Source organism: Schistocerca serialis, chromosome 5 (assembly GCF_023864345.2).
Source record: "Schistocerca serialis cubense isolate TAMUIC-IGC-003099 chromosome 5, iqSchSeri2.2, whole genome shotgun sequence".
NCBI lineage: Eukaryota > Metazoa > Arthropoda > Insecta > Orthoptera > Acrididae > Schistocerca > Schistocerca serialis.
The window spans coordinates 641,761,695-641,777,596 of NC_064642.1; the positions used below are offsets into that span (position 1 = coordinate 641,761,695).

The 15,902-nt window shown below is 38.2% G+C and overlaps 1 protein-coding gene across 4 annotated transcripts in view; it reads right to left on the minus strand.

The window, feature by feature from the left end:
• Positions 1–2,801: 2,801 nt before the first annotated feature.
• LOC126480744 (serine/threonine-protein kinase tricornered) overlaps positions 2,802–15,902 on the minus strand; it is a 602,474-nt gene continuing 589,373 nt past the window's right edge. For all 4 annotated transcript variants that reach the window (XM_050104022.1, XM_050104023.1, XM_050104024.1 and 1 more), the window contains one exon: positions 2,802–5,715. In XM_050104022.1, the coding sequence (XP_049959979.1) occupies positions 5,600–5,715 (116 nt within the window). In that variant the 3' untranslated portion in view covers positions 2,802–5,599. The remainder of the gene's footprint in view (positions 5,716–15,902) is intronic.

Consider the following 15,902-nt stretch of genomic DNA (forward strand, 5'->3'; position numbering starts at 1 on the left):
CCTTGCTCAGTCTCGACTAGCACATCCCAACAAGGTGACTGTCACAAGGCTGCCTTGACTATGTGAGATCATCATCAATATAAATGAAATGCCACTATAATTATATGACACAGCAAAGCAAACTTCACCCGGTAACCATAAGAAAGAAGGAAGAAAAGAAAATTAGGGTTTAGTGTCTTACCAATGTCAAAGTAATTAGAGACAGAGCACAGGCTTGGATGGAAGAAGGGGATCACCCGTCTCCTCCACGAAAGAATCGTCACGACAAATATCCTTAAGTGAGGTACAAACGTAATGAAACTGTACATGTGGATGGTTAAATGGCAGTTTGAATTCCTGTCTATTTGATTGTGAGCTCAGTTGAAATGTGGCACAGGGCATTTACTACTTTAAATAAGGGTTTTTCTCCCCTCCCCAGCCTGCCAACTGATTCCACTTATGCACATAATGCAAGTACTATGTTTATACAAAATTTCCAGTTATTATTTGTGCAGTATTTCATGAAATCTTATTAGTTATTGACATTATATTCTAATATCTGCTGTTCCCAATGTTAGTTTCCCATAAAACATTTTCTTTTGGGATAAACCAGTAATTGAATTTTTTCCATTAGCAGGTAATCATCGAGATAGTGTGGTCGAATAACAATTTATTCATAAAAGACCTGTCTCACTGGATAGCCCTAATTTTGCAGTTTTCAGTAACCAGCTTATTTTTTCCAAAAACTCATTAACTAAGTAATTATCCACAGTTAAAATTTTGTCACACCCGGAAACAGTTTTCTTATTTGAGCCATAGGCTTATATATTTCCCATTTGACATTATATTTTTGTTCCCTTTTTCAATAGGTTAGTACCTTTGATTAATCAAATTAGCCATTGATTAAAAATTTGACTAATATAGAGAAACTAAAAACCTTAGAGTTTTTACTTGAAACCCGGTATTCGATCGCATAGATTTACATTGTATCAGTCAAAACTGTATCAGTCAAAACAGTACATCTGACTTTAATGTGTTGCTAATTAATTAATACACAGTTAATCTAAATTACAACTGGACTAAATAGATTAATGTTAAATTTGACCATCGCAGAATTAAAAACCTAAAATATAATTGCCGGTTTCACAATGAATCCACACCCTGTCTTTATATATCCCTACAGAAAATGAGACCCTATGTACAGATGTCGAAGTCCGTGGGTAGAATTCAGCTAAACAGCACATCCATATCACTCCTCTTGTTAATATGTAGGCTCTATCTCATCGAGAGATAACATTTCAAAACTTTCACGATAACATCTATGCAAGAATAGTCTGTGCCTATCAACCAGTTATCAACTCTTTGTTCAAAATCTGCCTTATTTACTTTATTAATTTCTCCGTGTCAACAAGATAAACATCTGTGTTTTGCTAATAGATACCAGAAAATGTGTTGTGTACAATGATTGTGTTATCAAATCAAACTTTGTGATATTCATCCTTCGGAACTCGCCTGTGAAAGTGCACTGTAAAAATCTTGCAACTGTTCGAATGTTTCATAGCTGAAGTGTCTACCAATCAGTTGTGTTCTATGAGGAGCGCTCAATAAGTAATGCAACACACTTTTTTTCCTTGAAGTAGGTTGCTTTTATTCAAGATTCCAATACACCATATTATTCCCTACTCTTTTGGCTAAAAAACTTATTTTCAACATAATCTCCATTCAAGGTGACAGCCTTACACCACCTTTCCGGGAGTGCCTAGATGTGTGCAAGCTACCACTCTACTGGTGGACATCTGAGTGTGTGTCTTGCTGCATCAGTAACCTCACCATCATCCAAACACCGCTTCTTGCAGAGTTCACCCTTAATTGGGCCAAAGAGATGGATCCGGGCTATAGGATGGATCCCAACGGGCACACAGCTCTGAGTATCCTAACTTGTGGACTAGTGTGCCAGCACTACAAACAGAGACCTCCAGTTGATCAGTGAGGTGTTTGATTGTGATCCGTCTATCACCTTGAATGAGTGTGTTCGCACACTCCAACATTGTAGGAGTCACAGTTGTATGCGGCCAGCCAGCACATGGGAGACAGGTCTAAGCAACCTCGTTGCCATGGCAGATGGCTCAACCAACGACTCAGTGTGCTTTTATTCACTGCCATGTCTACGTAGATATTTGACAATGTTTGTTTTCTACCAAAAGAAACTCTGTGACAGTTCTCTCTGCTTGGACTGCATCTCCATTAGTAGTCATTCTGAAGGCCACCTATTGAAGCTTCATGAAACTATAGGGGCTGAAGTGAGAATATTCCACCATGTCCCACAATGAATTCCTCATTTTTCAACCAAAACTGGCCAAGGAAAAATTAGTGTTGCATTGTTTGTGGTCCCTAGATGGTCATCATGTTGCTACGAGTAATAATAAATGTGAAAACCCATCAAATTCACTGCATACTGTGTTAAGTACATTGTTTAAGATCTCGTCATAGAACTAGGTAACAGCAAAATGACTCGCTACTAAGGACAATAAGGAAATCACTGTTAAGCTCTTTACCCATTTTCTCATTCATGTGCTACCTCACTTGGTCTTAACAAGAGAATAAACATTTAGCATTTAATTGCTAATAATGCCTGTATGCAGCAAGCACATATGAAGTAATTTTAAGAATTTCATGAAGTTAAGATTTAAATATTAGCTCTACAAACTGGGACTAAGTTCATTTTGCCGATCAGACATGAAGGAATGAAAGGAGACATACTCTGATTTTCTGGAACACCATTTCAGTTTTCTGAATTGCCTAAATATAAGAAAACACAAGTGTAGTTATTAAAAGCATAAAATATAATTTTCATGTTGACAGGTTCTGTTTAATAACAGTTTACAAAAATTCAGCATAGCTCATTTAATAAATCCAAAAATCAATGAAAATAATTTTCTGCAAAATTTTTGCTACACATTTACTTTTAGTGCCACTAATTTAAGTTACATTTAACACTGTTGAAGGAAAAATTAAACATAATCATCAAATGAGATTCCAAAGTATTTGCTTGTAATTGGTTGTAATTTATGATGTTTATCTCTTCCAATGAATGTAAACAAAAATCACCACTAGTTGTCCCTTCCTCTTTCCACTCACACGTGACGTACAGAGGAGAAATATACACACATACTCTTATGAAACAATTTTGGAAAACAACACATATATTATATACTTATTATACACAATTTGTACACAAATTAATGACTAATTAATTACATTGTACAGCCATAAAAGTAGATAACAGACAGAAAAACAATCTGTTAAATTACCAAAAGATCATGTCAATGGATGCTTGAAACTAATAATTCTCTTGCACTTGCGAGATTGATGCATAGAATAACCTGTCAATACCACAGCAACATAATGTAAGAGATCGTAAGTACTGGGCAATTTACACGCACACACTCTCAATTGCAGATAAAAGTAGATGTTTCAGTTACATTAGAAAACACAAATAAGGGAAATGGCAGAACTTTTTCGATGTAGCTACCATTGTTCATCCATGTAAAAGTGTAAATGAATATAGATTGATGATAAAAATGTGGTGCTGTGCAACAAAGGTCAAGTAACCATTGACACAAAAACTGGCACTTTCAAACACAAACAACAACTTTAATTTGTCACAGATTTTTTTCATTCTGCTGTTTTACAGAAACATTGAAATACATATTTACAACAAAGGGTTTTACAAACAACAGGTAATAATAAAAAGTAATAAATAACACAAAAGAGAAAAATACATTATCAACTTTCTGATTATATTCAAAACAAAATCACGTAAAAGGAATAGCAACACATTCTTGTAACTGGTTTCCCAGTGTTAATACAATAGAGAGCTTGAAAACAAACAAACACACACACACACACACACACACACACACACACTTTCAATATCTAATACAAAAAAAGAAAGGCCATCAATCACACAGTATTATTTTAGAATAAAATTTAAGGTTTCTGTCGTGCGTACACGCAAAAATTAATATTCTTTTGGTGAAATAATGATCATTTCAAAAACATTTGAGTCCTATGTGAAACAGGATGAAATTAACAAAAGCTTCTCAGATTGACATTATTACTGTCCAAAAACTGTCAGTGACTTCTATTATTAAAAAGTTAAGCACTCTTGGATGATAAATAAATAGGTTAATCAATTTTTTTAAAAAGCTGTAATGTGTTATGTCACTAACATTGTCAGCTTCTAGGATGGGAAACACAGAAGTAGAGGAAAAGGAAAGAATAACACAAGAGAGAGAGAAAGAGAGAGAGAGAGAGAGAGAGAGAGAGAGAGAGAGAGAGAGAGAGAGAGAACCTAACTGCAGCAACTATTTGGAGGGACATTTTCTGAATCTTAATTTCATTTGTATACTTTCTGTTGGGCCTTCAGGCAGCTGCAAATTTTCAAATGTTGCAAAACAGAAAATATTATCTGAGACTGCCATGGTAAGACCTTCTAATAATCTTTAATTCACCGATCAGTAATCTGAAACCTCTGATGCCATTAATTTATTTATTTAAAACTGGCATATTGTTGTTCTAACTGCAAAAGCATTAGTCACAACACCAATGAAAAGCTAATATGCAATTGAAGCAGACACTGCACAACTACTACACATCCAGATAAAGTACATTTTAATGTAACAGATTATCAGTTTCAAAGTGCAAATTTACAAATACAGCATGCTGTTCTTCAAGAGGCTCCATGGGCACTCAAGTGAGATAGTGGATTTGAGAGTTTTTTCATTAGTTTATACACATTTCCATAAAATCCCAACAAACAGGTGACAGACATTCTTCAAGTCCTAATGGGAACAAATAATAGGTTTTCCCCAGAGTGCATCCCTCATTTTTATAACATTGTTATTTGATCAATCTGTGTGTAAGAAACTATCACATTTTATATGACTCTTAATATTAAATGAAATGTAATACAAAACAAGCAAGTAAATGGATGTCTCAGAATAGCGAAGTTTGACGCTGAAGTGCCAATTAACTCAAGAGCCATTCACATAAATGTTTTCCAAAAACCTGGCACAGCTCAGTTCTGAAACCAATCAAACCACACACTCTGGCTATTGTCACATTTTTACTATTAAATTAAAACCTCACATCTATACAAATAAAATAATAAGAACTTATAATGTTTCTTAAGCACTGCAGAAATTACTTCTGATCAATATCATTAAAAACTGTATGTGATCTCTTTTCTATCACTTTTCTAAAACTGTAACAAGTGTGTGGGAACTATTCTTGCACATACCTATTTGTTTTAATCCTAAAAATGTTCACTCAGTACCCAGTGCATATTAGTGGATAGTAACTAACCTAGTTATCACAATGGACAAGACTGCATCACAAATTTTCTCCAAGCCTTTCTCGTCATTATATGTTGTACCTTACATCTGGGAACTATAACTTACACTATTTTTATTGTTATCATTATTATTTATTTATTTTACTTTCACGAAGGTACACTGGGTGAGCTGTGGAGCACCCTCTCAAAATTTATCTTCTGAGACAACAGGAAGCATCACTTGATCCAAGTGCTGCACAACATTTTAAGTACCTATCACAGTAACTACTTTTTGGTTGGAATACCCCGTTGGGTCAGTCCTTCAAATCTCTTGAATGTATAGTTGATAAAAACCCAGTCCTTGTATATCACTTCACCATCCTGAGGCAGGGGTGCAGCTGCTGCAAATAAAATGCATCAAAATTTTAACTTATTGCCAATGACAAAACGAACTTAGAACATTAAACATACACTGTTTTAAAGCAATAACCTTACACAAAAGTTTTATACTGCTGCATGATTTTCTGAACATAAAATAAACAATAGATAGGGCTGATGTGCAAGTTACAACATTTTTTTACTTGAGTTTATTATTCATTTATCTGGTCAGCTACTTAGAAATTTGATTACTTCAGTTTGCCACAGTATTTCTGCTTGGGGCAACTATAACGACAACAACAAAATTACTCAGCAATATGTTCTTCTATAACATTCTTCTCTTATACCGATGCCATACCTGAAGCAATCTGCTGGTTTGTAGATGAAGAATTCATCAAGACTAGGTTGGAAAGCACCTTCATTATCAACAAGAATTTGCTATGAGATTAATCAACTGAATTCTTATCTCTTGGTTACACATTATGTATGATGTTAACATGACTGTCATGGTTGCAACAACAATAGACTGAGTATTCTAAGACTTTTTAATAACTTTTTATTTGATTTCCCATCCATCCACTATACTGCTTTCCAGCTGATGCCAGGTTGGGACTCGTATGACAGTTCCCAATGACGCAGAGAACCAACCATACATTTCTACAGGTTATTATTATAATGGGGCCACCAATACCAAAGGGATTTTGAAGCTACCAGCAGTTCGCCCCATGGAGAAATCTATGTAGCCCTTCTGCTTCTATCTAGTGTATATTACATGGTACAATGTGACAATGTTTTCAGATTTTTTTATCATTTAACAGCCATGTATTTATCTCAATGGATGTGGAAAACTGCCTAAAAATCACCACTCTGTCATTAATTCACAAAGCAGATATCGTCCAGTGCTGGAACACCACTTCAGGTCCCAGAAGTGGGCATTCTAAAGCACTCAGCTGTTTTGTTTTCTTATTCATTTATTTTGTTGAGTACTTAGAAAGTTAATTACTTCAATACCACAAAGTGATAAATGTCAGATGATCTAGTTACATTCCCAATAAAAAATTCTTAGCACAGTAAACCTCTTTATCTTATCAATCATATTTCATCATTCACGACTGGGTTGAAACTTGTTATGAGTCAGCCATTCCTTCCTTTGAAATGGCACAGTTGACTTTCTTCCCCATCCTTCCCTGATCCAATGGGACGGATGACCTCAGTGTTTGGTCCCATCTCCCAAATCGACTGACCAACCAACCAACCAGCCATTCCCTACATTTTTAGCATTTACTGAAGGCACCATTGTTTATCCGTACAAACAAGCTTTGATAGGATAGGTCAACTTTCATCAAGTGGCTGATGATGACTAAGAACTAACATGCAAATCATCACTCCCTTATAGTCCTTCAAGCAACAAAAATCACATTCATTGCTCTCTGTGCAATGACAGGGCCTATTAAGTGAAGGTGGTAAAACTCTGAAGTACAAAGGAAAGGGCAGATTGCAAGAGTAAATGGAAGTATGTACATAGTAGCAGAGTGATTCTACAAATATGCTGGAAGGGGTGTGTGAGGATGTAGAGGTGAAAATGCCTATGTGGAACAAATAGGTGATAACAGGACTGTATCGGAGTTTGACAGAGGCCTTAATGGGTTGGGTCCACAACAGTTATTTATTTATCTCATTTATTGTACTGTGACAACAGTGAATATTAAGAAATACATATAGCATTAATAAAGTCCCTATATGGTCCCAAATAGTTTCTCAGAGGGCTATCTCTGACAGTGTACTGAAGACTTGTTCTTGGGGCCCCACAATATCAGGCTGGAGATTTTCAGAGTCCCCACTTGTGCCCCATAGCACTGTACCTGGTATGACCAGTTCTTATCCTGTTCCCTACCCACTTACTCCTCTTCAGATCAAATCCTGGTAGGCTGGCAGATGGATATTTACCATCTCTATGTTTTATTGTTGCAGCATTCCTTCTCCTGCGCCACTCTTCCTTCATATCAGATTTCATGTTGTTTCACCCATTCCACCACAGTGCAGTGCTTGAGCTTAAGTGGTCTGGAAGACTGTCAATTAAGACTGTAAGAAATGGAAGGTCTTAGGGGTAGTTGGGATGATCCAGCTTCCTCCTGGTTACTTCTTGGCATCGCAATATTCAGATGGTGGAATGTCACTGATGGTGTGCAGCCTAGCGATCAATGTGGATTTTAATTTGCATAGTAATTCTCACTGATTTGTTAAGATGTATAATAGTTTCCATGTGGGAGCACTGTGTTGCCATACTGGGGCACAGAATACATCTACGGGTATTCTAGTATCAAATCTGCAGCTCGTAAAGTGGATACTTCAACATCCCAGATTGTGCCAGCTGCTTTCTTTATAATGATGTTTCATATCTTTAGCTTTTGGCTAATGTTTTCCAGGTGTCATTCATATGTTAATGACTGATCCAGTGTGACATGAAGATATTTAGGCTGGAAATGTTGTCTCTGCTGACAGAAGTTCACAACGAGATGTTGGTTTGCAATTCATTTGTTTAGATAGTATGCACAAACTTGTATCTTACCTGCATGTGGTTGGAGCAGTAAGTCCCTAGACAATATATTTTCTCTTTCTTCAAGTGTGCTGCTTCATATGGCTGTCGCAAGGTCATCAGCATAGCAAAATGCTTTGGTAGTAATGTTTGGCATATCGCTGGTGCACAGGTTGAAGAATAAGGGACGTAGGATGGATCCTTGAGGATGCCCCTTTTTTATGGTAAATTATTTATTCTGTTTTTGTCCAACGCTACTCTTGAAGTAATGATAGGTTAAAGTGTTTCTCACAGGTGTCATTGGTTTCTTTTTTTGGGACACGCTGTTTTGACTCCATCAGGAGACCACCTAGCCACACAGTACCATATGCTGCTCGCAGATCAACAAAGGCCACTGGTTTCTTTAGTTTCTTTTGGAATCATTCAGCCTCAGTGTAGCATGTCCTGACTAGAACCTGTAACAGCAGCTCCACTGACTTCTGAACCCAGCCTGATATGTAAGAGTTATGTCATTTATTACTCCTTGAAATCTAATCTTATGTCATCCATGTTGGACTGTTGTAAGGAACTGCGACTGTTTATGACAACAAAAATTTAAAAAAAAATAATTATATTTCATCCCATGATGTGTTATAAGAGTTTACCATCTTATCTTCAGGTGGAACAATGATATGTTACATTTTTGCTAGCAGGATGCAGCCAGTTGTATGTTGTTCAATTTTGCTACAAAAATGTAGTCTTCATTTTCACTCAATGTGGGATTTGGACATTGCGTGAAAGCAAATACGCAGGCTTAACACTTGTGCAGACGCAGGAGCAGCAGTTAAGTGGAACACTATGGCAGCCGTGGCCGTGAGCGATTTCAACTCATGATGGCGGAGACAGCTATCAAGGGCTGATGTATTTTATTCAAACTGACACAGTTTGTAAACAGAGAAGTGTTTACTGAGACTTGTTATCAGTACATGGCATAGAACTACAAATTTTCATTGTTGATAGAGCTACTTACAATCTTTTCCACTACACAGAACACTGTGATTTGCCATAAATATATATTTTTAACTTAATTTGTTGCCCAGAAAATGAATTAGTAACATAAACAAGCTTACAAATATAATAATGTAAAGATAGAGTGCCTTGTCTCAGAGGTAAATTATTATTAACTTACATTGTGGACCATAAATACATACCCTGAGGTGACCTAAGACCGGATAGCAAATGGACATGTACAGAGGGCAGTAGAATCACAAAGACAAAGTATAAAGGGCAGTGTATTGGCAGAGCTGTCACTCAGGTGATTCGTGTGAAAAGTTGTAGGTCATGATTATGGCTGCATGACAGGAATTAAAAAACTGAAGACAGTATGGTAGTTGGAGCAAGACGCACGGAAAATTCCATTTCAGAAATCATTGCGGAATTCGATATTCTGAGATCCACAGGGTCAAGAGTGTGCCGAGAATAACAAATTTCAGGAATCGTCTCTCATCACAGACAGCAGTGGCCGATGGCCTTCACTTAACAACCAAGAGCAGAGACATTTGCTAAGAGCTGTCAGGGCTAACAAAAAAGCAACACTGCATGAAACATCAACAGAAATCAATGTGGGATGTACAATGAATGTATTCATTAGGATGGTGCAGCAAAATATGGCATTAACGGACTATGGCAGCAGACAACCAATTCAAGGGCCTTTGCTAATAGCACATCATCTGCAGTGCCCCTCCTGCACTAATGACTGCAACGGTTGGACCCTAAATGACTGGAAAACTGTGGCCTCATCAGATGATGCCCAATTTCAGTTGATAAGAGCTGATGGTAAGGTTCGAGTGTGACACAGACCCCACGAAGCCATGGATCCAAGTTGTCAACATGGCAATGAGTAAGCTGGTTGTGGCTCTGTAATGGGGTGGGCTGTGTTAACATGGAAAGGATTGGGTCCTCTGGTTCAACTGAACCAATTATTGGCTGGAAATGGTTATTTTCAGCTACTTTGAAACCATTTATAGCCATTCATTGACTTAATGTTCCCACACAACGATGGAATTTTTATAGATGACAATGCATCATGTTGCCAAGTTACAATTGTTTGGAATTGGTTCGAAGAACACTCTAGATAATTCAAGTGAATGATTTGGCCACCCAGACTACTGGTAATGGGATGTAATCGAGAGGTCATCCCGTGCACAAAATCCTGCACAGGCAACACTTTCACCATTACGGATGGCTACAGACGCAGGGTAGCTCAATATTTCTGCAAGGGACTCCTGATGATTTGTCAAGTCCATGCCGCGTCAAGTTGCTGCACTACACTGGGCAGAAGAGGTCCAACATGATATTAGGAGGTAGACCATGACTTCTGTCAACTCACTGTGTAACAATTACAAAACTGTCTCAGTGCCTTTATAACAACTTGTTGGAAGTATTACTATAGCAAATACAATACAGAAAAGACAAATAAAAATAAAATAAAACACATTAAAAATATAAAATATGCAGGCTTAACGTCAACATAATCTAATTCTTACTACGTCTATATAGTGATTTGTGAATTATCTTTTATTAAGGTCACTCAGGCAGTAGAAAGTTGGAAAGAGTTGTAGTACATCACCTAATACATATATGCAAAGCTCTAAAAGCAGCTCACTGCCTGTGTCTCAGATTTTCCATTTAATGTGTTCTGTCCATATTTTCTATTGTGAATGAAAATTGCTACTTCTTCATAAAGACTGAGTTTATACCCCTTGTTTATTTTGTGAAGTATGAAGTCTGTTCAAAAAATTTCGGAACATTCATAATTTCATACCAATGGTGTGTTAAGAGTGAAATGCAGTCAGCATCCCTGAAAACGGCTGTGTTTAATGTGTAACTGCTGGAAGTTGTATTGTCGTATGTCCGTTAGCTATTGTTTGGTGCTGTATTGAGTAGAATGTTGTGTCGCACAGTTCGCGAATTTCGAGATGGCTGAGTTAGAGGAGCAATGCATCTGCACTAAATTTTGTGTGAAATTGAAGAAAACCTTTACAGAGACACATCAAATGATGCAGGAAACCTACGGTGATGAGTGCTTAAGACATGCTCGGTGTTACGAATGGTTCACACAGTTTAAAAATGGTTGGACACATGTTAAAGATGACTCTCCTTCAGGTCGCCCTTTGACATCTACAGACGACGCTCACGTCAGAAACGTCAACAAAACTGTGAGTGCCTATCTAAGACTGACTGTCCAAGAGGCTACAGAAGAATGTAGCATTTCAGTTGGATCATGTCATGAAATCCTGACACAGCATCATGGGATGCATTGTGTTGCTACCAAGTTCGTTCCAACACTCAGAAGTCAAGGCCAGAAAGACCTTCACCTCTAAATCTGTGAAGAGCTTTTGAATTGCACAAATGAGAATGACATATTCCTTAAAAGAATCATAACTGCTGATGAGTCATGAGTCGGGAAATGTTGTCCAAGACCAAAAAAAGCTCATCATGTCAGGACAAATGTCAAAGGCATGTTGATAGCTTTCTTTGACTTTGAAGGATTAGTTCATCAAGAATTTGTACCACTGTGCAAACTGTTAATCAATGGTACTGATGGGATGTGTTGCAAGAAAATTTGATAGTGGCCCAAAATGTGTTGAGACAATTCACGGTGTAGGAGAGTATTTCGTAGGAGGCAATGCGCAATACATAATAGGTAAGCATGGAAAAATTTTGTTGATAAATTACCAGAATTTTTTTTTTTTTTATCAGTTTGTCCTCTATGTACGCAAAGTAATGTCCTGTGTCCTGAAGATGGCAGATTTATTGGGTGTGTGTGTGGGTGTGTCTTATTTTCATTGTTGAGTAAAGCACCCTTGGGATTACTTTTCGAATTATCTATTAAAAAAAAAAATCTCCCCCCCCCCCCTTCCCCTCCTGTTGCTGTATTCAGAAATAGCCCCAATAACAAAATTGTGTTCCCAGGTTTGAACTTCCCACAGTCATTTTATTTAGGATCATCTACCTTCCTGGTTAATGGTTAACGTATACAAAGAAGGTACGGAATCAAGTATACAAGTAAAGGAGTAATTTATAGTATCCACCAGTAAAGAGCTGCTAATACAAAATGAAAATTAAGAGAGACAAGTTCATATTAAAAAGGAAGTGTGTGTGAGGGCTGTGGCTTATTGTCATGAGATTTGGAGAATAATCTAAAGAAGTTATTTCAGAACAATAATAAATGTGCAAGTAATACTGATGCCAATGCAAAGGTTCACTCTTCTGACAAAGTAAGTAATACTTAGAAGAAAAATTAAATACACCGGGAAAATACTTTGCACAGAATAAATACACTGAAAAGCCAAAGAAACTGATATACCTGCCTAACATTGTGTAGGGCCCCAGCGAGCACGCAGAATTGCCCTAACATGATGTGGCATGGACTTGAAGTAGTGCTGGAGGGAACTGACACCATGAATCCTGCAGGGCTGTCCATAAATCTGTTATAGTACAAAGGGGTGGAGATCTCTTCTGAACAGCACATTGCAAGATACAGAGTGTGTTCCATAATTAATGCGACCAATTTTTTTCTGACGCAACGGTACACCACATTGTGTTGTAACTGGGTGGGCTAAGTGGAAGGGGGTGTTAGCTTCAAAACGCCCTTTGTCTCGTTTGGCTGCGAGCCGCCAGAGTGTCAGGACGTGCGTTTCCGTCAACCCTGTTCTGAGTTGATGCAACACGGCACAATGGATCATTCCGTAGAGCAATGATACGCTATCAAATTTTGCGTTAAACTTGGGAAGTCAGCCACCAAAACGTTTCCATTACTTCAGCATGCCTTTGGGAATGATTGTTAGTCCAAATCACAAGTTTTCCGATGGCGTAAGTCGTTCATGGAGGGTCGAGAGGAGATTACCAACGAACCTAGAAGTGGACAGCCATCAACCGCAGGAGTCAACGAAAATGTGACGCATGTGCTCAATTGTTTGAACTCTGACAGACGGCTGAGCCTTCAATTGATAGCACAAACTCTAAACATGTCAGAAACATCCGTTTTCCGCATTGTGACTGAAGATTTGAACATGAGAAAGGTGTGTGGCAAACTCGTCCCAAAAGTGTTGGCCAACGAACACAAGAACATGCGAGTGCTTCGGTGCCGAGAAATGTTGGAAATGTGTGAAAATGATCCTCATTTTTTAAATTCAGTTATCACTGATGGTTAGTCATGGATTTTTGAGTACGGCCCTGAGACAAAAAGGCCGAGTTCAGAGTGGCACACCCCATCGTCGCTCCGTCCCAAGAAGGCACGCATTAGCAAGTCCAGGATCAAAACCATGATCATTATCTTCTTTGACGTAAGAGGCATTGTCCACCACGAATTTGTACCTACCGGGACTACATTGAACTCAGCTTTCTACTTGGAAGTGCTCAAAAGACTGAAAAGGAGGGTCTCGTACTGCCGAAGCGACATCAAGGACATGTGGAAAGTTCACCATGACAATGCACCTAGTCACAGAGCCTCCACTGTCAACGACTTCCTGGCCAGAACCAAGACCCCATTGGTTCCCCAGCCTCCCTACAGTCCTGACCTGGCTCCCACTGACTTTTTTTGTTTCCTCGGTTAAATGCAGTCATGAAGCGAAAACATCGGGACATGTTTGAAAACATCCAGGTGCATGTTACATCAGCTCTAAAGGACATTCCGGAAAAGGCATTCCAGGATGCCTTCCAGGCATGGAAACACTACCTCCAGAAGTGTATTGACGCAAGAGGGTGCTATGTTGAAAATTTTTTATTATTTGTATGAATATATTCAATAAATGATTTTTTTATGAATTTGGTTGCATTACTTATGGAACACTCCTTGTATGCTCAATAATCTTCATGTCTGGGGAGCTTGGTCACCAGCGGAAGTGTTTAAACTCAGAAGAGTGTTCCTGGAGCCACTCTGTAGCAATTCTGGACATACGGTGTGTTGCACTGTCCTGCTGGAATTGTCAAAGTCTGTCTGAATACACAATGGACATGAATGGATGCAGGTTATCAGACAGGATGCTTACGTACTTGTCACCTGTTAAGAGTCACATCTAGGTGCATCAGGTGTCCCATATCACTACGACTGTACATGCTCCACACCATTACAGAGCCTCCACCAGCTTGAACAGTCCCCTGCTAATATCCTGGGTCCATGAATTCATGAGATTTTCTCCATACCTGTACATGTCCATCCACTCAATACAATTTGAAATGAGACTCGTCCAACCAGACATGTTTCCTGTTATCATCCGTCCAATGTCATTGCCTATGGGCCTAGGCGAGGCATAAGGCTTTGTGTCATGCAGTCATGAAGGGTATACGAGTGGGCCTTCGGCTCCAAAAGCCCTTATCGATGATATTTCGTTGAATAATTCGCACATTGACACTTTTTGGTGGCCCAGCATTGAAATCCGCAGCAATTTGCGGAAGGTTTGCACTTCTGTCATGGTGAACGATTCTCTTCAGTTGTCATTGGCCCTGTTCTTGCAGAATCTTTTTCCGCCCGTAGTGACATCAGAGATTTGATGTTTTACGAGATTCCCGACATTCATGGTACACTCATGAAATTGTACGGTGAAATATCCACTTCATTGCTACCTCGGAGATGCTGTATCCCATAGTTTGTGTGTGAACTATAGCACCACGTTCAAACTCACTTAAATCGTGATAATCTGCTATTGTAGCAGCAGTAACAGATCTAACAACTCCACCAGACACTTGTTATCTTATATACGCGTTGCCAACTCCAGTGCCATATCCTGCCTGTTTGCATATCTCTGTATTTGAATATTCATGCCTATTCCAATTTCTTTGGCACTTCAGCGTAAAATGTAAACAATGAAAACATGAAGGGTAGCAGAGACGAACTAATCTGCACATGGCGAGATACTGACCTACACAGTAGAACAACTAAATAACTCTGCTATATAAGAAATGTGAGTTAAGAGGATACGAATATAAGGCAGACATCACAATCCAGTTGGTGAAGCTGAAAAAAATCTGGCATTTGCAAAAGAGAGGTGACTTCAGAAGAAATTACTTAAATTTAATGAAGTTGTGTGGGTTCTGGTAGAAGAACCACTAGGAAAGTACATAGTGGTTCCACATAAAGGTGTTAAAATTTGTGCGCACAGAGATAAATTCGAATGAATGTGTAAGAAACAACACTGAAAGAAATAGGCACCGGAAAATTTTTTATTAGCAGGGCATCAGAAGTTTACATGATGTGTGTAAAACGGTCAAATTTCAAAAATCTTTAGGATTTCATAAATTAAAAAAGAACAAAAAGTCAGATTGTGAAGTATGGTAAATGTGTGTAACTGAAGAATATTGTGTAAGGCAAGAAGACAGGGCATCAAGTACATCAGTAGCTTCATAAGTGTTTTGTATTAATCTTCTTTCTTCTTAACTTACATTTTTCCCAAGTAATTCTTTCATTACTTCTGCATTCCTCAATTTATCCTTCTCCATCTACATTCAGGCAAACTCTTACAACTTTACCCTTCCCCAGTCGTCTTCACTTTCTCCTCAGCTTAAACAAGGTAAGATTTAGAGTTGAATGTCCCATCATCAATGACTATCAGAGAACAAGACTGGGTTGACCAAGGATGTGGAAAGAAATCAGCCATCTTCTTTTCAAAGGAACTAACCCAGTGTTCCCCTTAA